This window comes from Liolophura sinensis, chromosome 6 (genome assembly GCF_032854445.1).
Source record: "Liolophura sinensis isolate JHLJ2023 chromosome 6, CUHK_Ljap_v2, whole genome shotgun sequence".
In the NCBI taxonomy this organism is placed as follows: Eukaryota; Metazoa; Mollusca; class Polyplacophora; order Chitonida; family Chitonidae; genus Liolophura; species Liolophura sinensis.
In genome coordinates, this window is record NC_088300.1 from 2,428,727 (window position 1) to 2,450,853 (window position 22,127).

The 22,127-nt window shown below is 47.1% G+C and overlaps 1 protein-coding gene across 2 annotated transcripts in view; it reads right to left on the reverse strand.

Moving 5' to 3' along the window:
• LOC135468572 (protein-glucosylgalactosylhydroxylysine glucosidase-like) overlaps positions 1 to 22,127 on the reverse strand; it is a 46,362-nt gene that overhangs the window by 6,030 nt on the left and 18,205 nt on the right. Inside the window, exon 12 of one of the 2 annotated variants that reach the window (XR_010444235.1) lies at positions 21,628 to 22,125. Coding sequence is in view for 1 of the 2 variants with exons in the window: in XM_064746908.1 (XP_064602978.1) it covers positions 21,742 to 22,125 (384 nt within the window). In the remaining variant the exon portion in view is untranslated. Of the gene's footprint in view, positions 1 to 18,439; positions 22,126 to 22,127 lie in introns of those variants that run through there. The other variant, XM_064746908.1, reaches the window with a different exon arrangement.

Here is a 22,127-nt window from a genome sequence, read left to right on the forward strand (position 1 = left end):
TTATTCTAAAATATACATGTTTTAAAAAAATTGAAGTTCTACGTACATACATGTATTTAATTTAATTTATTTAATTTAATTATATTTAATATTTAATGGAGTGTATTTAATATGTAGTGAGGTAAGTGTGGTATGAGCTGCTGTGAGCTGCTAACGAGGAGCTGCACTTCCTCGTTACCCATTTCCACAAGTACGGCCGCCAGAGGGCTTATTCCGCGAGACTCGACGGAAATAGGTCACCCCGCGAAACGACAAAGAACGAGTATAAATTCCACCTTCTGACGCCAATTTGCCACGGGAACTGCTTGACAGTCCTGGTCTTAAATCTGGTTGCAAAGTAATAACAATCTGGAAACTGCAATAGTAGACAGACGAAGGTTGGTTGCATACATACCAGAGACGTCTGGCGATACCGGGCGTCCTGAGTGATAGCTGTGTAGCAGTTCAGAGAAAAAACTTATGCAGTAATTACATCCAAAGGTTGACTGGGATATACGCAAACTCAGAGTGTCAGAAGAGTCTATTCCAGACTGAGGGGGTATGCCTTGTTGTCTTGTCTGAGAGGAGACTTCGTTATAAATAAAAGCATGACGTTCATGTAGGCCCATAGGTCTACTGGTCCAAAAGTTTCGCATATTTATTAAGGTCACCCAGCGCTATACACATTGTTACCATCAATATCCTTTAAACTCTTGATTTAAGATTCAAATGTCACGGTATGAAACCTTGTGCCGTACGTGGTCGTGGGTTTCCTCCGGGCTCTGACCAGTTTCCACCCACCATAATGCTGGCCGCCGTCGTATAAGTGAAATATTCTCGAGTAAGGCGTAAAACACCAATCAAATAAATAAATAAATAAATAAATGAGACTTTGTGCACTTGAAGCACCAGAAGTTAGAACATAACACACCTTGGCTGGCAAAATCATGTCGGAATTAGAAGTACACTGTTATAAACAAGTTGCCATATCATCATATCAAGGCATACATGTATGTATACCATGCTACCATATCACAATAAAACTATAAGATTAGTGCTCAAATAGTCCTGCTTTGACGTCACCATCGCTCCGACATGATTTTAAAGTCACTACGCGTACATTACTCTGGGGTGGCTTTAAAATCACATCTAAGTGAAGGGGCCGTCAAGCGGGACTAGTGCCCCCGACAATCAACGATATGTGGTTACACTTGTTTAGTGAGCATACATGTATATACAATACAGGTAGCTCAGCATGTTGTTGTTGTTGACGTATACCAAAAAGATACTTGTATTGGGACTGTGTGTTAATGCTGGCAGTATATGTGATCCTAATTTCAGTGGCCTGTCACCAAATACTCGGCTTAAAACACCAATCAAATAGATAAATAAATTTCCAGGGATGATTGCTTCACCTTACATTTACTAGTGTTGACAACTTATGTTTCCTTAGATGTCAGTGTTGATGGGCTTTCTGGTTTCATTGGAAGGATTGCCATAAACTGCTATAAGCTATATACTGTTTCGTAACAGACTGTTGCATGCAACGCGTGTTCAGCGTATACCTTACTTATTCGATGTCATGTGTACATGTATGTCTGCCTGTCTGCCTGCTCAAACGTGTACTACATGTTAAACCAGGCTTAAATCTTAATGTCAGTCTTGGCTTAGAACCAATCTAATGTGATTCTAGTCAAGACTTAAGTAGTAGTAGGGGGAACGAGGGTTCTGGCACACTCTCCATTTGGCAAATGGAGGCCCCCAGCCCCTATTCCCGGCGAGGTCCAGAAGTTCTAGTATACACACTATAGGTTCTGGCACAACCCCCACCCCCTTGGGACCCTCCCCAGAACAAAATATAGGCCCCACCCCGCTTTCCCTGCTTCCCCACAAACCCCGCCTTAGGCGCCTCCCCAGCCAAGGCATACACGCTTATTTACAAGTCTCGCCTTCACACACACACATTGATATGAGGCGACCTAGCTGGCATTTAATACGTAAGGATAATAGTCTATATGTAGGCTGGCTGTATTGCACAACAGGGTGATTCAGATGATTTTCTCCCCACTATAGGGCTTAAACCACGGATTTTTATAAAAAATAAATGTGACAGCCTTTTTCAGCGTGCCTTGATTGATAAGATCCAGTATTTTTAGGAGAATTATTTGGAAATATTTTGTTTATGCGGAATAGACTTTCCAATTTAGTCTATGTTTCGTGGGTCGTGGGATATACCTCAATCAGCTGACAGAGGTGGGAAAGGCGCTGTGTGTAAGGGGCGTATTCATATACTACATGTATAAGGGGATGTTTGCTAGCTCAAATCCGGATTTGGTCTCCTGTATATGTAGTATATGAATGCGTTACCTGCATATGGCGCCGGGCTCTACGCACTTCTAAGGAATCTCTGCAACTTTCGACAGTTTCGGGGGCAGAGAGACCTTACCAAGGGGTGTTGTAGATGGCCCAAAGGTAGTGGGATGTGTCAGCCCCAATTAACCCCCCTAACGGTGGGTCGCTAGCGCAAAAAATCCGGAGCCCGCCGTTAGGGTGGTGATTAATTGGTAAAAGGCTGAGCTATAAACCTTTTGCTTTTTTGGACCATGGGTTCGAACCCCACACTGGGCAGAATTTTTTTTTTACCCCCGGGCACCAGGCTAGCCAGACACCCGTCCACCCGTCCAACTGGACGGGCAATCCAGCCAAAGGGGGTATTTTTGACGGGTAAAATTTTGAATCAACAGCCCACAGACCAGTACACTGTTTCAAAGTGTATTAATATTATATGTATGTATACTAGATTGTGAATATTTTTCTAACATGTAAGTTTACAAAGTGTATTCATATATGTATTCAGATGACAGAAATGATGTTTGACATGCACTACTGTGCCCAGAGTTAATTTCTCGACATAGATAGTACATGTATTTGAATTGTTTCTTGTTTATTTCTACCTACTGTGACTTAGGTGCTCAAAACGTATGGTGCCACTACTCTTTTAGTGGTGAGTGACAGTCACAGATTCAGATTCATTTGCCTGTTCTCAGTCTCAGAGCGATGTATACTGTATTCTGATTTGGTTCCGCTGCATGTGAAGTAGTGTAACAAGTTCCCCCTGGGCACCTCCCCAGAACTAGTTTTCGACCGCGATCTATAAGCTGTTTTTTCGTGCTTTCATCGATCTCTACGGCGTTGAATACCTTATGAGACTTAGCGCGTATCTCCTGCTTCAGATCAGAGTAGTTCTTGAGCTCCTGAACGACTTGCTTGAACTCTACGTCCGAAATAACACCATCAGATAATGCCGTAGATACCTGCGCACGGATGATGTTAAGTTTGGCCTCGGCCAACAGCCGTATATCGTTATGTTTCTTGGCCTTTGCGTGAAGCCGGCGGCTAACGAATTTTTTTTTTTTTTTTTTTGATTGGTGTTTTACGCCGTACTCAAGAATATTTCACTTATACGACGGCGGCCAGCATTATGGTGGGTGGAAACCGGGCAGAGCCGGGGGAAACCCACGACCATCCGCAGGTTGCTGGCAGACCTTCTCACGTACGGCCGCCAGCATGAGCTGGACTTGAACTCACAGCGACCGCATTGGTGAGAGACTCCTGGGTCATTACGCTGCGCTAGCGCTTTAACCGACTGAGCCACGGAGGCCCCCGACATTTAAGACACCGCAAGCTAGGGCCGCAGCTTCCATGGCCAAGACAGCAGGGGCTGCAATTATTGTTGTGAGTAGTCCCACGCCTGCAACCCCTAGTCCCAAACCGGCCGTGAGCATGGCCGAATCAAGGGCCTCGGCGGCTAAGACACCGCGCCGGTACTTTTTGTACAAGGCCCGGCGGAGATCTCCCTCAGATTCAAGCTGCCTCTGTATTTCGCTGATATACTGGAGGCGATGGGCGTGCGCCACACCCTCAGGGTGGTTTTCAACCATCGGTGCGGTCGGGGTCAACGGGTGGTCATCCGTCGGCTCTTCATCCTTGATCGCTGGGTACAGGCGTCCCATATTGCTCGTCCTACGAATCAATAACGTCGGTAAACTCTAAATCGTCATCGGGAATACTAACACGAAAGCTGCGAGGGTATATACCGGACTCTAAATAGATTTTCTCAAGATTGACATCGCCCCCTGCAAAGACCCGTATATCCTCGAGAGAGCTCCGGATGACTGGGTCGCCCTGGGCCGGTAATTTGATCATAAGTCTGAGCTCCTTTCCATTGTGCTCTGCAGGCCACTTTAGTCTCACCCCGTTAATCAAGGAGGAACGGCGCTGAGAGTCCGCGCCAAGTATGATGCTGAAGATAAGTATAGATCCAGGATTTATTTCTAACATGGACGTAGATGGGGCGTGCGCTGTAAGACATTCGGTCTCTACACCATCCTTCGCAGCTAGTGCGTAGATACCTGCACCTGGTCTACTACCCCGAGCTACCCTACAGCCGTTGTTTGGCATCCACGACACGAAATAGGTTCCGGAGTTGAAAACTTTTTTCACATCGCCACTAGCGCCCCCGAAGATCGGGACCGTCATCGGGGTCACCTTCAAATCTACAACCCAAGTGGGGTCGCGAGCTCTGGTAAGAACAAAGCGGTCTTCAAAGCGAATTAATGAGAGTTTTTGTTCTTCAATCACCTCAGAAGGTGACCTGCGCTCTTGCTCTACAGAGGATGAGACATCTTGAAGGGAAGCAAACGTGGCAGGTTCTGCTTGCCCCCCAGCAATCTTTTTGCGGTGGTACAAGCCATTTTTTAACTCGAAGGCGAAGATTTTACCTTCCTGGTCTTCGAGTTCGAACTTCGCCACATCTGTCAAGTCGGTTAAAGCCAGGCACGCAGAGCGGGGGCCGAATGCTTCCACCATACTTATTGTATTTCTAGGGTAGCACTGAGGTACTCTACATTAATATACTTACCGTTTTTGTCTAAAGGTGCCACGGTCAAGTGTGTTATATAGTCGGCGCGCAAGGCTTTCTACTGTGGGTTGGGAAATGAAACTGTCTTCCCGCAGTTTATCCCTTCACCAGTCACGGCGACGGCCTGAAGTAGTGTCGAACCGCCACCGAAATCTGAGGTTATTCTCACGTTTTCTGAGGTGCTCAGTTCATCAAAATGGACGAAGACTTCTTTGTGTAGGGCCAAGTTAGGTAGATTTTCACCCTCCATAGTCCCCCCTATGGGCGCAATCCCGTCGGAGAACCCTAAGATGGGGGCAAGCTCTTGGAGTATTATGAAGGTATTTCTAGGGAGGGTAAGGACTAAGCGGACCGTGGCTTCATTCAATCCCAGAGAAATCCCATGCGGGCGGAATATGTCCTTGTCCAGCATACAGACATTGTAGTAGCCCGTCGGCAATTTAACATTTACCATCAAGCAAGAAGCCCATTTTTTGGGGAATATTCAACCAGGCTGGGTAGAATGTTATCTCGTGAAGGGCGGTTTTAAGGCGGCCGTCGAGGTTGTTAAGGGCATGAGGCAGCGTGTGCTGTGCCCCATTTAGAGCGCAGAGCAGCTCACGCGATTTAACATCTACATCGATGAAAAGAAGGTCTTTACAGTCCAGTTCACAGATGTGTTGGCCAAGTACCGGCTGCCAAAGATAACGGCAATGACATTCTTTGGGCCTGGAACACCAATCCTATGCAATTCTGGCAGAACCAAGTGAACTTCGCGGTCTGGTGCGCAACCACGGGCTGTGGCGTCTCTGCAAAAGACCATCTTCTCGCCCCCGACCAACGAATTACCAAGTTAGGCGGTTCTTGGAAGAGATCCAGGCCCCCCTGCTGCAAGACAGAGCGTGGGCGACATTCGAAAACCCCTACGACAAGAGGGCCTATGAGAGGATTTGTAGGGAGTTCCACGTAGATACGCACACAGACTGGAGGCGCAGTGGGGTGAATCACGGCCTCGGAGTAGCATATTACTATGTGATGAGAACGGGCTACAGCCCCATTGGCGATGGGTCCTTCGATTCGAGCAGGATGTCGTTCTCTACAAAGCCTACAGCGCTCCACGTCGACTACATCGAGCAGGACGCCGAGGAGGCTTGGGCGGCGTTCATTGTCGACACATCCCAAGGATTCACGCAGCCGGGCGTAGATATATTCCATCCGGACATATGTGTGGGCTATTCTAAGCGCCCAAGCGCAAACAAGGGCGCGTATTCTAGGCACGGGCACAGCCTTCGACACGCAAAAACAGTTTGCCGCGAACGTTGAAGACGTTATTTCTTCTCCGATCGACCTTCCGTCTGCTATCAAACGCTACCATGACGTGCTACAGTATTCCAGGAGCGCTGTAGACTTTGTGCATGGCATAGGCCTATATATGGCCCCCAGCGACATGCTTCTGCAGATCGGCCATATGGCGAACTACAACAACAAAATCATCGTGGCCACAGAGGACCAGAAGCTAGGCGCCAATGAGGGTGTGAACGCTAAAGTGCCACCCACTTTGCACAAGCGCGCACCTTCCCACGGGATCGTTGAGCCACAAGAAAGCGTCCCACCACCCACCGCGTGCGTTCAGCATGTTGCTGCCGCCGAAGGCAAACAAGAACCCCTATTTCCAAAGTAAAAGAATCACGATGCAGAGAAGAGAAGACAGCCATCGTCGTCGCTGGGGTTGGTATCGGCTTACTGCTGCTGTGGACTATGCGTTAAATACTTGCGAACAGCCACGAGCGTTAGGCCACCTACTGCGACGACTAGAGCCCAGACATTATCGGCCAGCCACCCAGACGCTTTCCCGAGAAGGTTCAGTAGCCAGGACACGATACTGCCAATAATACCTGGAATCGCAGCGGCAGCCTTCCCAGCCAGCTTGCCAAGGGCGCGCGCCAGGGACTGGTAGATTCGTTAGCGTGCTTTATTGATGACGCCCACTGCGTGATTATCTGCGGGCAGACGAACTGCGGCAAAACAGTCTTCGTGCTGGACCTACTTGACGGGCCTTTCTGTGGTTTTTTTCATCACATTGTGATCCTGTGCCCCACTCTTAATCATACTGGCGGCGATGGATACTGTCTGACCCTGAGGTCTATTGTTTTGATCCCGGCGAGCGGCTCAACGACTGCCTCAGAGCTTTCTACAGATTGTTCGAGGGGGAGCCCACCCTATACATCATCGATGACTGTAGCGCGTTAGAGGCGATGAAGAAGAAACAAAAAATGCTGTCATTCATGGCTTTCTCGGGCCGCCATGCAAAGCAAAGCGTCTGGGTCCTCACTCAGAAATACAACGCCGTCCTCAAAGACTTTCGCGAGCAGACAAGGTGGGTGGCTTTATTCCACTGCAAAGATTGGCACTCGTTCAATGAATGCCTGGAGGAGAACCACATCATCGAGGCCGATAGCGAAAAGGCAGAGGTTCGACAGAAGCTCCAGAACAATCCGCATTCTAAGCTCCTGCTAATGACTGATACGCCCGCCACATCTAAGATTATATATTAGACGTAGTCGCCCCTACATATTAATAATGGATACCGACAAGCTTATAGACGATATTCTGGGCACAGAGGAGGAGGAGAAGAAGCCCAGCCAATAGCCCAGCAAACATGCACAGCAGCTCAGGGATAGGGTGGCGGCACTTGCGGTGGGTGGGCAGGTCAAGCGATATCTGGGAAAAGACGTAACAGCCGCTGAGATCGACGCCATGAGCGACAAAGACGTTGAAAGGCTGCACTCCCGATACGAGGCTAAGCTCGGTGCGCAGATGGTTAACGGTCTCGGAGGTATATTCTTGAGATCATATGTAAGGGCGGCCAGCTGGCTTCTACCAATCCCACCTGAGAATTGACCAATGCTCATGGCACAGCTCGCCACCGACCAATTTGTTGAACAGACGCTTAGCAGTGCTAGCTGCTGGCTATACTACTGCTATGGTAAGTACTTGGCACCGTTAACCATGGCGCTAACCACTACTGAGCACTGCTCATTTAAACACCACTGCTTTCCTAGAAATGATGATCCAGAGGAACATGAGTACAACGAATCCGGAAGGCCCGAAGGAAGCGGAGGGGGTGACAGCGGATTCTATGAATGACGGCCCTGCGAAGAATCCCAAAAGAGTCGCTGCGGGTCGAGCGGGTGCTGCAGCGAGAAAGGCCAAGGCTGAAAAGCTCAAGGACGAGCTTTGCGAGGCAAAGGCTGCTTTGCTTGGCGCAGCTGATTCCACCAACAAACAGCTGAAGGAACCGGATTCTACGAAGGAGGGGGGAGCCACAGATTTTGCGAAGGAACCGGATTCTACGAATGCACACCAAATCACCTGCTGGAGGGCGCCCCTAGCATTATTAGGCGTTGGCGGCCTTGCAGTGCTTGTGTTGCTATGCGCGTGGCGCAGCCGCTATACTGCACATGCACAAGGTGCAGATATTACGCCGCATGCACGTGGTGCAGATATTACGCCGCATGCAGATATCACGCCGCAAGAAAAGAATCTCCATTTGAATACACGTCGCGACCCTTTCTATATAGATCAGCATATCTACTCCACCCGGTGACGGAAAAGTGCTAGTCAACGCGGCCTACCACGCCGCTGTGGTCTCTCTCCTGGCTACTGGGTACGCTCGTCTCGGCCAGATGTTCCTGAAAGGAGCCCTTCCGAAGCTGGACTTAACACCCCGTGACGTCGGCATGGTCATTGCAGATGTAGGCCTGGCCATGTTTTCGAAGGACCTGCTAATTAAACAAGGGCTCCTTTCTCCCAATATAATCAAGTAGTAATGGCCTCCATCGCAATGATATTGGGCGGCGCCCTCGTAAACGCTTTGGCCTTCAGCAGGAGCAACTATATGTTTTTGATGCTGAGGAGTTCCGGTGTCGGCGAAGAGCGGAGGCGCCATGACCGCGCTGTAGAGCAGCTCCAAGCCGCCCAGGAAAAATGAGCCTGAAAGCGCACTGAGCGCTTGGACTGGATCAACGATGAACTCCGCCGCCAGGGCCACGCTGTCCAAACGTTCCGGGATGTCGACGCTGCAATCCGCGAGTATTCTAGGGTCACGGGCAAAACTCTTACACGCGATGCACGCGATTCGCTGCTGGGTTCAGAGCCACAGCTCTCAGATTTCTATGTGCCTAGTGAAGATAAAAAATACAGCGAGATGACCTTCGTCATCCTGGGGATGTGTGTGGTTGGGGTTCTGAGTTACGGAATCGCAAAACTCACCAAGTAATCCGAACTGACTGTGCCGGACTCGCCATCGAGCTCCTCGCCAGGCACGATCTTAGTAGTGAGGTGGTTCTGCGCCGCGACGATTAACATCTTTTTCGTCGCAAATCTGTTAGAGGGCTGCTAGAATGCCTTGATGACATGGCTAGTAAGGTGTCTGCTCGCCTGGCAAATATCTCCTACAGCCCTCGTGGGTACTGGAAGGGCCGCGCGGCCATCCAGAAACTTGCCACTGCGGCTAAAGTCTCCGAAGATGTGGTCCGGGCCTGGCTGAAAAAGCAGGCTATCTGGCAGATATACCTGCCTCGTCCCCGAAAAATACCGAGGCCTATGTTCGATGTTTCCACGCCGAATGACATCCACCAAGCTGATCTTCTATTTCTACCACATGATCGGCGAGTACGCGCTGACAGTTGTTGATGTCGCTTCTCGCTACAAGGAGGCGGAACCTCTGGCTACTAAAGATTCCAAAGAAGTTGCTGATGCTCTCTCTTGCATTTACAAGCAGGGGCCCCTGAGATGGCCGAAGCTTCTCCAAGTTGACCCTGGGCGCGAATTTATGGGTGCGGTGAGCCAACTGCTGGCCAAACACGATGTCACAGTCTGCCGAGGCCGCGTGGATATCCACCGAGACCAAGGCATAGTGGAGCGTTTCAACCGTACTCTGGCTGAGCGGCTCTTTGGACATCAGCACGCCCAGGAGATGCGCCTCCCTCCCGAACACCGGTCTACTGAATGGGTGGCTCGGCTGCCCTCTGTTGTGGCCGCTCTGAATAACGAGACAATGAGACTGATCGGTAAAAAGCCGAAAGACGCCATCAAGGCAAAAGGGGTGCCCCATAAGCCTTCCTCGGCGGTTCCAGGTCGTCCAGTTGGACTTAATGAGCGAAAGATCCCCGAGGGTGTTGGCGTTGGTTATCTCTATCAGCCTGGAGAGCTGGAGGGTGGCCGCCGTCGCGCGACTTATCCTGCCTGGTCTCTAGAGATATATCGGCTTGGGCGCTCTGTCACAAAGCCTAATGAACCCGTGCTGTACTATCTAGACGATACGTCGGATTCCCGGGACATCTCTATGGCTGTAAGCCAAGGTGTGGACACTATCTTCGGCGATCCAGCGCTTACTATCGAAGGGGGAGAGTGAGACCTTATTCAGGTGCTGCCCATAGATATGGTGGCGCTCTGATCGCAGCACGTCCATACCGTGTCGGAAGATCTTCTCGAAGAGGGCCTCTTTGTACTGTTTATGGCGGATGCACTTTTCCACAACTCCCTTTTTCATGCCCTTGGCCTTCTTAATGTTGGCTCCACCTGCCTCCAGAATGGAGAACATCTTGGGGCGCAGACCAATGTATTCGGCGATCGGCTGCCCCGCGCACTCGTCCTTCATTTTCCCCAAGACCTTCATATTTGCTACGCTGTGCAGGGGGTGGTCTTGGGGGTAATCTGAGATGTTGTACAGGGTTGCATTCTCAGCCATATCCCTATAAACATCTTCAGTCTGAATCTCGAGTAGCAGACTATCCGTGTCGGTGTAGAGGAGCTGGCAGCGCTCTCCGTACTGGGCGTTCATGTGGTTGTAGTAGAAGTCGTACATCAGGTGCTTGGAGAGATCTAGAATGCTCATGCCCACGTAGATAGGTCGGTTTAGGACTAGACGGGTCTTGAGCATCTGAATCGCTGCAAGGTCATCATCAAATATGTTTGCCCGTGCAAAGCTCGGGCTGGCTATCAAGCGTCAGAGCTTGTCGTCTTCTCCAGAGCGTACCAGCATGACGTCCACACGCTTCCAGAGGTTCTCCATGGTTTTTCCGAAGACCGAGTTGTTCATTAGCTTGTACAGGTCCTTCTCGAATTTACTTGCGGCCGTTTTTCAGAGCTCGGTGTTCATCCTGATATAGGGTTCCATCCAAGGGCTCTGGGCGAATCTCAGGGCCCGGTGAGGCGCATTCCCAGAGATAGATACAGCTGTAGGTTCCGGTAGTGCAGGACGTACCGTTCCTTGTTGCGGAGGTTGGGGACCAGCTTGTCGACCTCGGTAGGCGCTTTCTTGCCTAGGAGGCTGTGCTGATAGTCAGACATCCACTCCTTCTGGACCATGAGACGCTCCGGGGCTAATGGGTAGCTGTTATGTGCGTTATGTAGGCCGGCCGGATACTCTAGGTCGGCCTCGAGGATGTAACCAGAAGGACTGTCGTGGGGGTGGGTAGCAATCGTTTCACCGAGACGCTGCGCGTCACCTACCCACTAGAAGCCGCCCGTTGGAAGAAACTGACTCATAGCCCAGCCATATAGATTATTGGCGTCTAGGTATTGGATGTAGCTGTAGGCTTTCGGGGTTGTATCCCTCCACCTGCAGATTATTGGCTTTGGCGTGTCGCTTACTTACCATGGAGATACCTCCACGCAACCCCTTCTCAATGAAGAGATGTTGGTCGTAGTCAGTCAACAGCTCCAGCTCTACCCCAGTCTTCTTGAACAGCGCATCCCTCGAGAGACCTGGGCTCGTGAAATAGTGAGCGGGGTCCAATCCATACTGCCGTAAAGTCTTCCGGAAGGCCTCAAACACATCAGCCAATAGGAGCACGTCTGTGCGGCAGTAAAGGTATGTGTAGTCCCCCAGATTGGTGCAGTCAAATGCCTTCCATACCTGTTGAGCGTGGATGTAGTCCTCATCGCTAATGCCTCCGAGCTTCCTGTACAAAGCCTCTTTGGGTGGGAGGCTGGACTCGTTGAAGTGCTCCCAGGAGTCCATATACTCATAGGGGTAGACACCATTGCGCATGAGTAGCTTTTGTTTTTCTTCGGCGGGCTCATACCGGGCTGTGATGTGGAAAGCCTCAGGTTTGTTGGCCTCAACCAGGTTGTCAAGGGAAGTCCGTAAGAATTGAACGCTGTCGATGAAGCGGAGCTGCACTAGCGAGAAGGAGATGTACTTTTCCGTGTTGTTGGGGATGCAGGTGATGCGGCCCTCCACCTTACTTATGGCTTGCATCAGGAGGTGCCTGTCGTAGCCTCGTAGGTTGTGGAAGACTACTGGTATGGCTGTCTTGGGACCCAGCCGCAACTTTAGGTTGCATGCGTTATGGGCCGCGCCTCTCTACTTGCTGGTGATATGGCTGTGATCGCGCACAGAATCGGCGCCTAGAGGCTTCTCACACACGTGGCAGGTTGCGGCGTTGTTGTGGGCCTGCCAATCTTGGGGAGTCATATTCATGGCTATTGGGTTGGCTAGAACATTTTTGATTTCCCGCTCCTCCTGTTGGAGAGCTCTGAGGAAGTGTTCTGTCGCGTTAGGGCCTCTGCATTCCACGGGGCGTTTTGTGTGGCCGTCGCAACGCACCACAACATAGAAGTAACTGCAGGGCTCGTGGTGCTGAGTCTTTTGAGTGCTGCTCTCTGTAGGTGATGGCGGCGGGCCTTCAACCTTTCTGGTCAGAGCCTCGAAGTCGGCATATATGATGAACGGAGCCGGTAGCCGTTTGTGGTGGTTCTGAAAGGTGAACTTGTTTTCCCCCTCCTGGGGCATTTCCACCCTCACCGCCGTCTGGCCAATCCCTCGGCATTCCGGCTTATGTGCCTCGAGCAGATCCTCCCTTGTGTAACCGTGTAGGCAGCGCTCGCAGAAGTGTTTGCGATTTCGTTTCTTACTTTCTTGGAACAGGAAACGATCGAGATCTTTTATCTTTTTATTGCCTGCCTTCTCAATCAGCAGCAGATTGATTCGGGGCATGTCGCCGGGCTTCTTGCTGAGGCGGTGCACGATCACACCCTTGTCCCACCCGAACACGTTGATGGCGAGGTTGTTCTTTTCCTCCACTTTAGGGATCTGAGAGATGGGCGTGGGGGCGTCGATCCCACTAAAGTCAAGACCATCATTGGTGGGATACTTTGTTGGTCTCTGAGGGTCCCGGGCAGCTGGAAATAAGGCAGAGCGGAGTGCCCATCGGAGGCAGTCGTCGTCTTTGTTCTTCACATTGATGACTGCTTTCTTGTTACTCACAGCTGCAGGTAGGGGGATGTAGGACCCCCCTCTCAGTGGCTGATACCTTGCAATGTCAAGCCAGAGGGTTTGCACGCTATTGACAACCCACCCTGACCCTCGCTGTGTCCATTTTTCCAGCACCTCCTGGATGGTGGGGAAGGCCTTATCTAGAGCCCCGTCAATGTCACCAGCCTCTAAGAGGGCCTCCTGTTTGCTGTGGAGTACTGGGCTGGTATACTCTTCACTGCCATCGGCGTTGCCCTTTCGCAGCTGAACCCTGAGGCCTAGTTGGAACTTAACCCCGTTGAGTGCCAGGATCTCTTCTTCTAGCTTCTGGCGAATAATGGCTCGAATTTCTTCTAAGAAGGCTATTGGGTCCGTCCAAACGCCTTTGGGTATGCCCATCCCCCAGGCCTGGAGGAGATTCCTTATAGCCCGGCCGGTGTTAGTGAATTCTAGTTTCTTTTCGCCCAGTATTCCGCCTAGCAATTCATCCAACTCCTCGTTACTGAGGAGGTTCTTGGCGTCTTGCTTCAACCCCTCATTACTGAGCGGGTTCTTGACGTCTTGCTTCCTCGTTACTTCGGGAGTTCAACTCAGCCACAGCCGTTTTATGCCTGTCGAGGATCCCCTGCAATTCTTTCAAGGCATTGCGGGACCGTGGGTACTTAGGCCGCACACCTAGGAGCGTCTCAAACTCCCCCTGTAGTGCTCGCGCTTTTTGATGGTGCCTCATTGTACGCGCCGATATCATCATTATACTAATAAAAGCATCTCTCTAATTGTAAATTTCAATAGCCGCCAGCCGTTTGAACTCCGTTTGAAAAGTCTTGAGCCTCTGCTGTCTTTCACGCATCTGGACCCTATTATATCCGCAGGCCATGCAAAGCTGAAATCGGTTTTTAACACCCCGACCACAGCTAATACATGGCAGGGTACCAAGACCCTTGCGCAGACGGTTTAGGTGAACCCCACAGTACTACCCCAGACAACTCTTACCACAGAGCTCCGTGGAGCCTATGGGTAGCCACCGGCAATTATTATAACCCTTTGGCATGTTGCTGTTGTATACACAATTGGTGTAGAAGCATATCTGAGCAATGGGTATGTCTAATAGAACCCCAAATGGGGGGTGGGGCCTCTGTTTTGTTCTGGGGAGGGCCCCAAGGGGGGGTTGTGCCAGAACCTATAGTGTGTATACTAGAACTTCTGGACCTCGCCGGGAATAGGGGCTGGGTGCCTCCATTTGCCAAATGGAGAGTGCGCCAGAACCCTTCTTCCCCCTACTACTTAAGTTAATGTTGGGATCAACAGCTAATATATTTTTGAACAACTGAGCCTTGAATATTATATTTTTCCAATAACAGACTGTTCCGACCCTAACTTATTGAATGTTTAGTAGCTGCAGATCATATCTTTCCAGTGAAAAACTGATCCGCTCCACATATGTACTGTGAACAGTTGCTGGATTCTGTGACAGGCGATTACAGATTCTCATGTCATAGCACATAAGAAAGTATACTGAGACAAGACATCATAAAGTTTCCTGACTCATACTGTATTGTGACAGATACACAGTAAGAGCACATGCACACATATATGCAACCAGCTCACTCCGAGTCTCCTGCTCGACTGACTTTTCGATGTCACTGCACAGCTCTCTTGCTATCGTAGGTGTGAATTTACCCTAAATTTACCAAATGCCAATTATGTAGGGCCTATAGTTGCCAAAGGCTATATTCATTCAAAGACTGCTCTGTACCAAACATTATTAATAGTTTACAGTTGCTGAGTGGCATAACTTTTAGAGAAATATTGCTCCATCCAACACATGTTCAATGTCGAGTTGCTGCATGTCACACTTTTTAAAATAACTGACTTCTTTGCATGTCACATTTTATCAGCACATTGTGACACCATACATTTGCAATCACATACCGCTGTGAGCCGAACTTGTCCAGTGTCTAGTCATACTTTTTCAACTACATAACACTGTGAGCCAAACTTGTCCAGTGTCTAGTCATACTTTTTCCATCACGTACCGCTGTGAGTCAAACTTGTCCAGTGTCTAGTCATACTTTTTCCATCACGTACCGCTGTGAGCCAAACTTGTCCAGTGTCTAGTCATACTTTTTCCATCACGTACCGCTGTGAGCCAAACTTAGCCAGTGTCTAGTCATACTTTTTCCATCACGTACCGCTGTGAGCCAAACTTGTCCAGTGTCTAGTCATACTTTTTCAACCACATAACACTGTGAGCCAAACTTGTCCAGTGTCTAGTCATACTTTTTCAACCACATAACACTGTGAGCCAAACTTGTCCAGTGTCTAGTCATACTTTTTCCATCACGTACCGCTGTGAGCCAAACTTGTCCAGTCATACTTTTTCAACCACATAACACTGTGAGCCAAACTTGTCCAGTGTCTAGTCATACTTTTTCAACCACATAACACTGTGAGCCAAACTTGTCCAGTGTCTAGTCATACTTTTTCCATCACGTACTGCTGTGAGCCAAACTTGTCCAGTGTGTAGTCATACTTTTTCCATCACGTACCGCTGTGAGTCAAACTTGTCCCGTGTCTAATCATACTTTTTCAATCACGCACCGCTGTGTGTCAAACTTGTCCAGTGTCTAGCCATACTTTTTCAACCACATAACACTGTGAGCCAAACTTGTCCAGTGTCTAGTCATACTTTTTCCATCATGTACCGCTGTGAGCCAAACTTGTCCAGTGTCTAGTCATACTTTTTCCATCACGTACCGCTGTGAGTCAAACTTGTCCAGTGTCTAATCATACTTTTTCCATCACGTACCGCTGTGAGCCAAACTTGTCCAGTGTCTAGTCATACTTTTTCAACCACATAACACTGTGAGCCAAACTTGTCCAGTGTCTAGTCATACTTTTTCAACCACATAACACTGTGAGCCAAACTTGTCCAGTGTCTAGTCATACTTTTTCCATCACGTACGCTGTGAGCCAAACTTGTCCAGTGTCTAGTCATACTTTTTCAACCACATAACACTGTGAGCCAAACTTGTCCAGTGTCTAATCATACTTTTTCCATCACGTACGCTGTGAGCCAAACTTGTCCAGTGTCTAGTCATACTTTTTCAACCACATAACACTGTGAGCCGAACTTGTCCAGTGTCTAGTCATACTTTTTCCATCACGTACCGCTGTGAGTCAAACTTGTCCAGTGTCAAGTCATACTTTTTCCATCACGTACCGCTGTGAGTCAAACTTGTCCAGTGTCTAATCATACTTTTTCCATCACGTACCGCTGTGAGCCATTCTTGTCCAGTGTCTAGCCATACTTTTTCCATCACGTACCGCTGTGAGCCAAACTTGTCCAGTGTCTAGTCATACTTTTTCCATCATGTACCGCTGTGAGCCAAACTTGTCCAGTGTCTAGTCATACTTTTTCCATCATGTACCGCTGTGAGCCAAACTTGTCCAGTGTCTAGTCATACTTTTTCAACCACATAACACTGTGAGCCAAACTTGTCCAGTGTCTAGTCATACTTTTTCAACCACATAACACTGTGAGCCAAACTTGTCCAGTGTCTAGTCATACTTTTTCAACCACATAACACTGTGAGCCAAACTTGTCCAGTGTCTAGTCATACTTTTTCAACCACATAACGCTGTGAGCCAAACTTGTCCAGTGTCTAGTCATACTTTTTCAACCACATAACACTGTGAGACAAACTTGTCCAGTGTCTAGTCATACTTTTTCAACCACATAACACTGTGAGCCAAACTTGTCCAGTGTCTAGTCATACTTTTTCCATCACGTACCGCTGTGAGCCAAACTTGTCCAGTGTCTAGTCATACTTTTTCAACCACATAACACTGTGAGCCAAACTTGTCCAGTGTCTAGTCATACTTTTTCCATCACGTACCGCTGTGAGCCAAACTTGTCCAGTGTCTAGTCATGCTTTTTCCATCACATACCACTGTGAGCCAAACTTGTCCAGTGTCTAGCCATACTTTTTCAATCACGTACCGCTGTGAGCCAAACTTGTCCAGTGTCTAGCCATACTTTTTCAACCACATAACACTGTGAGCCAAACTTGTCCAGTGTCTAATCATACTTTTTCCATCACGTACCGCTGTGAGCCAAACTTGTCCAGTGTCTAGTCATACTTTTTCAACCACATAACACTGTGAGCCGAACTTGTCCAGTGTCTAGTCATACTTTTTCCATCACATACCACTGTGAGCCAAACTTGTCCAGTGTCTAGCCATACTTTTTCAATCACGTACCGCTGTGAGCCAAACTTGTCCAGTGTCTAGCCATACTTTTTCAACCACATAACACTGTGAGCCAAACTTGTCCAGTGTCTAATCATACTTTTTCCATCACGTACCGCTGTGAGCCAAACTTGTCCAGTGTCTAGTCATACTTTTTCAACCACATAACACTGTGAGCCAAACTTGTCAGTGTCTAGTCATACTTTTCCCATCACGTACCGCTGTGAGCCAAACTTGTCCAGTGTCTAGTCATACTTTCTCAACCACATAACACTGTGAGCCAAACTTGTCCAGTGTCTAGTCATACTTTTTCCATCACGTACCGCTGTGAGTCAAACTTGTCCAGTGTCTAGTCATACTTTTTCCATCACGTACCGCTGTGAGCCAAACTTGTCCAGTGTCTAGTCATACTTTTCCCATCACGTACCACTGTGAGCCAAACTTGTCCCAGTGTCTAGCCATACTTTTTCAACCAATAACACTGTGAGCCAAACTTGTCCAGTGTCTAATCATACTTTTTCCATCACGTCGCTGTGAGCCAAACTTGTCCAGTGTCTAGTCATACTTTTTCAACCACATAACACTGTGAGCCAAACTTGTCCAGTGTCTAGTCATACTTTTCCCATCACGTACCGCTGTGAGCCAAACTTGTCCAGTATCTAGTCATACTTTTTCAACCATGCACCGCTGTGAGTCAAACTTGTTCAGTGTCTAGCCATACTTTAGCCACTCCTCCAACTTACACTTATCTTACAAGTCTTCTTCTTGTCAAACAACAGACTGCTCTTAATCACACTTATGTCCAGTTGCTGAAGCGTTTAATACAGACCACTCAGTTAAGGAGGAACCCAGTATATGCACCCACTACATGTGTGCGTACTTAATCAGCACTGAGAACATTAGATCTAAACCTTATAGTCTAACGTCCTGTTCCAGTCCGAACCATGTCCGACACACGTGGGATACCACACAAAGGTGTGTTCTGATACACTGTATAAACTTAAAGCCTATCCATAGCACCACCGTCATGGAAATGGGTGGTTTTCATGAGATTTTATTCCACTTTCATATAAAAATACATCATTAAAAGTTGACGTACATAGCAGTTCACTGTTCTATAACAGGCCTATAAAGCATACCTTACACAAATATCATCTCTCAAATGTTCTATTGATTGATGTATAACATGTATAGAGTGCCAAAACACAGCAATACTTGTATAAGTAATGGCCTATCATGGGCGAACAGCACTCACCACTTAATCATATGTGTATGTCTACAATGACATTTGCATACATTGACCTTGTAATCAAATTTGCAGGAAATAATGTTGTATATTTCTCCATGTACAAAACAAAATCATACCTTCAATATCAAATCACACGAGTCCTCTCAACATTGACCTGTGTTTGTAACATATTTGTCCACAGCACCTCCAAACTATCACATAAATAACAGTGTTTACCATGTATGCCATACACCCTGCCAAAAGAATACTTTGGGGAGACCCTAACTGTTACAAAACTGGTTATTTCTAAGAGTCTCTCAGGTACCAGTTAGTAACCAATCATTACTGATCCAGTTTCCCATTTTAGAACAGCAAAGAAGCATCCCCCCCCCCCCCCCCCACCGACCGAGTACATTATTTGACTGGAAGATTAGAATTGTAGGACTGATCTATAATAGTTACCACATGCGTGCATCTAACACCTACTAATGCACATTACAGAATTCATCTGATTGGGATTTTGCATCATGCATACATCATGGCAGTTTCCAGGTGAAACATTCAAGTCCCTTCAGATAAAATGGTGACTGAATCCGCAGGCCCTGGGTTTATGATGTGTAAAGTTAACATTAGAAAGTCTTTTCTCTGACTTACTCCTACTTCCCATCTCTCACACAAGCATGGTTTAATACAACCTCAACTACAGGATCAAACACATGTTAATGATTACAAGCAGTCCATGACAAAAACTGCACAGTGTGAATACCAGTCTGACATATGTAGGCCTACATATCAAAGAACATCTAATCACCACCTGACTTCTCATATCCTCTAAGACTGGAGAGAAACTCAACTTTTACCTCCACTGGTATTGGCTTTGACTAGTTAGTAGGAGACTGCCTGATTGTACCTGGGATATCTAACCATCACCCCATCTATCATATTGCAAAGGAATGACAGACAATATCGGCTCGATTTGAATGCTTCTTCCAGATTAACAATCCAGTATTCCATGAATAAATACCACTTATTTTAACAGTAATGTTCTAACTTCAGTAAAAACTATAATATCGCTTCTCTATAGAGAGGGGGCGTCCGTGACTCAGTTGGTTAGCGCAGCGTAATGACCCAGATGCCTCTCACCAATGCGGTCGCTGTGAGCTCAAGTCCAGCCATCCTCCCACCATTATATATAATGCTGGCTGCCGTTGTATAGGTGAAATATTCTTGACTATGGCATAAAACACCAATCAAATAAACAAATAAATCTCTATAGAGAAATTACCATTTGACTTATGGTATACTCTGACTATACATGTCCATATTTACACCCAAAAAGATAGATATTTCACTAACCAAAAACATACAACTATATTCAACTATAACTCACCCTAACACTAACAGATCAATAATGCTGAGTACATATGGCCAGAAAACCAATGAAGTAAACACAGAAGGTATTCAACTCAAGGGGAAATAACTCTACATTTCCAAGCAATCCTATAAAATGCCTCAGTGAACCAAATTTGAAAGAATTATTGCCCTTGGTGGTGAAAAATATAACACAAAAAGACAACCTTTCAAGCACTAACATGAATGCTGAGAATTCATTTACCACTTTCAAGATGCTGCTTCACAAAGCACAAGGCTGACAAAAAAAAAATCAAAAATTTTGTGGGGTACCTGTACGTATTAATTCGTGTACTTATTTTCCTAGAAAATTATACATAAATATACATTTTTCAGTCTGGGCTCTAAATTTTTTCCCTAAACATTGCTTTGGTCTAAAATCAACCTATCACAGTTTATCTTAATGAGATGACCTAATGACAATATCTTTGGACCAAATCGGTACTTAAACCCATTTGGACAGTTTGTCACACTGTAATGACAGACTACGGACACAAAGGCCTACCGATTTATTAATATCTCATACTATCATAATCTCACAACACATTGGGGCTATTGTCCACTGATTTTTGGTGCATGCTGTAGCACGTATCAACAAATATGGACTAGTCATTATGTGATCATTCAATGGCTGTTCAATAATATAAACCAAAGAATTCAGGGATTAGCCTTTCTCCAGCATGATTTCCGCAGGTAATTTCAAACATAGCCAGTGTTTGGGAGAGGTTTATTCATGAGTAGCCTACACATCCAATGATGTCCTGTCTAAATCACTTGACAGTGCCAGTTTATAATTTAATTTGTACAAAACCTGGTGTAGAAAACTGCAATGTCACCATACGTCATGCCCAATTCTGTTTGATAGCACTTGCTCAACTGGGTACTCTACTCTCCTATAAACTACTTCCTGTTTATCAACTTCTGATCCAGGAATTTGAGACCGTGCATACTCAAGCACTTGTCATTACTGGATACAGACTACTTGCTCAGACACAGAGGTGAAAGTGTTGTCTCAATGACACAAAACACAGGATCAGACAGCTACATCTGTATATTTCCTCGCCCTAACTGTAAGGAGCCTTGATGACAATAAACAGCTGACGATGGTGGTGTGGCAGTTTACACATTCGTCATTCGCCGCAGGCCACTTCATCCATCATTGTCATGGTGTGCATACCTAAGTCACATGGGAAACTCTCAGGTACTTAGCAGAAATGTGTTTTACTATGAGCACTGTACTTTCCTCAACAAAACTGACAGCAGTCTTATAAGTGAAAAATTCTTGAGTATGCGTTAAAAAACAATCAAATAAATCATTACATAATACAAAACTGCTTCAAAGCAGAACTACTCAACACTGTTCCCAATCTGAGTGTGCTAAGCAGATCGTTCTGTTGTAAAACACACTATATGGTAATTTTCCAATATTATCAGGTAATTTTCCAATATTATCAGGTAATTTTCCAATATTATTAGGTAATTTTCCAATATTATCAGGTAATTTTCCAATATTATCAGGCATAATTCTCAGAATATAATCCACTGTCGTTCATTCCATACAGTGCCTTCCCATCTTTCAGCTCGTTGTCTGCTTACCTCTGCCACAAGGTAAGTGAAGTGCCAGGATGTCACCGATACATATTTGTGGCATATGGAATGAGATTGGTGGAAGTTTACTTCAGTATTTCAGATCCCAAATGTTACTTGTCGCTATCTAACCATATCCTTTTGAGGACGAAGCTGTCGAATCACACCCTTCGTTCCAGCTTTTAGCCTCACTGTCCTGTTGTTTTTAAAAGTGTGAGTTTTTGTTGTCTGCAGATCAACCACAATTAACAACAACTGCCGGGTTCTGGAGGGTGTCAAACTTATTACAATGCTATCCTTGGTGATGACGAAAGTTAACGACTGACCCAGATAATCCACACCATGGACTGTGAATTGGGTCACCTTTGGTGGCAAAACTGGGTCAAAGGCCAGCTGTTGTTGTTGTATTCTAAAGCCAGCGTACCCATATAGAAGAGTCTGCAGATAGGCAGCCATGGCTGGCACAAAACTAACGGCTCCTGTCCCGTCTGTGTGCTCTGACCACACCT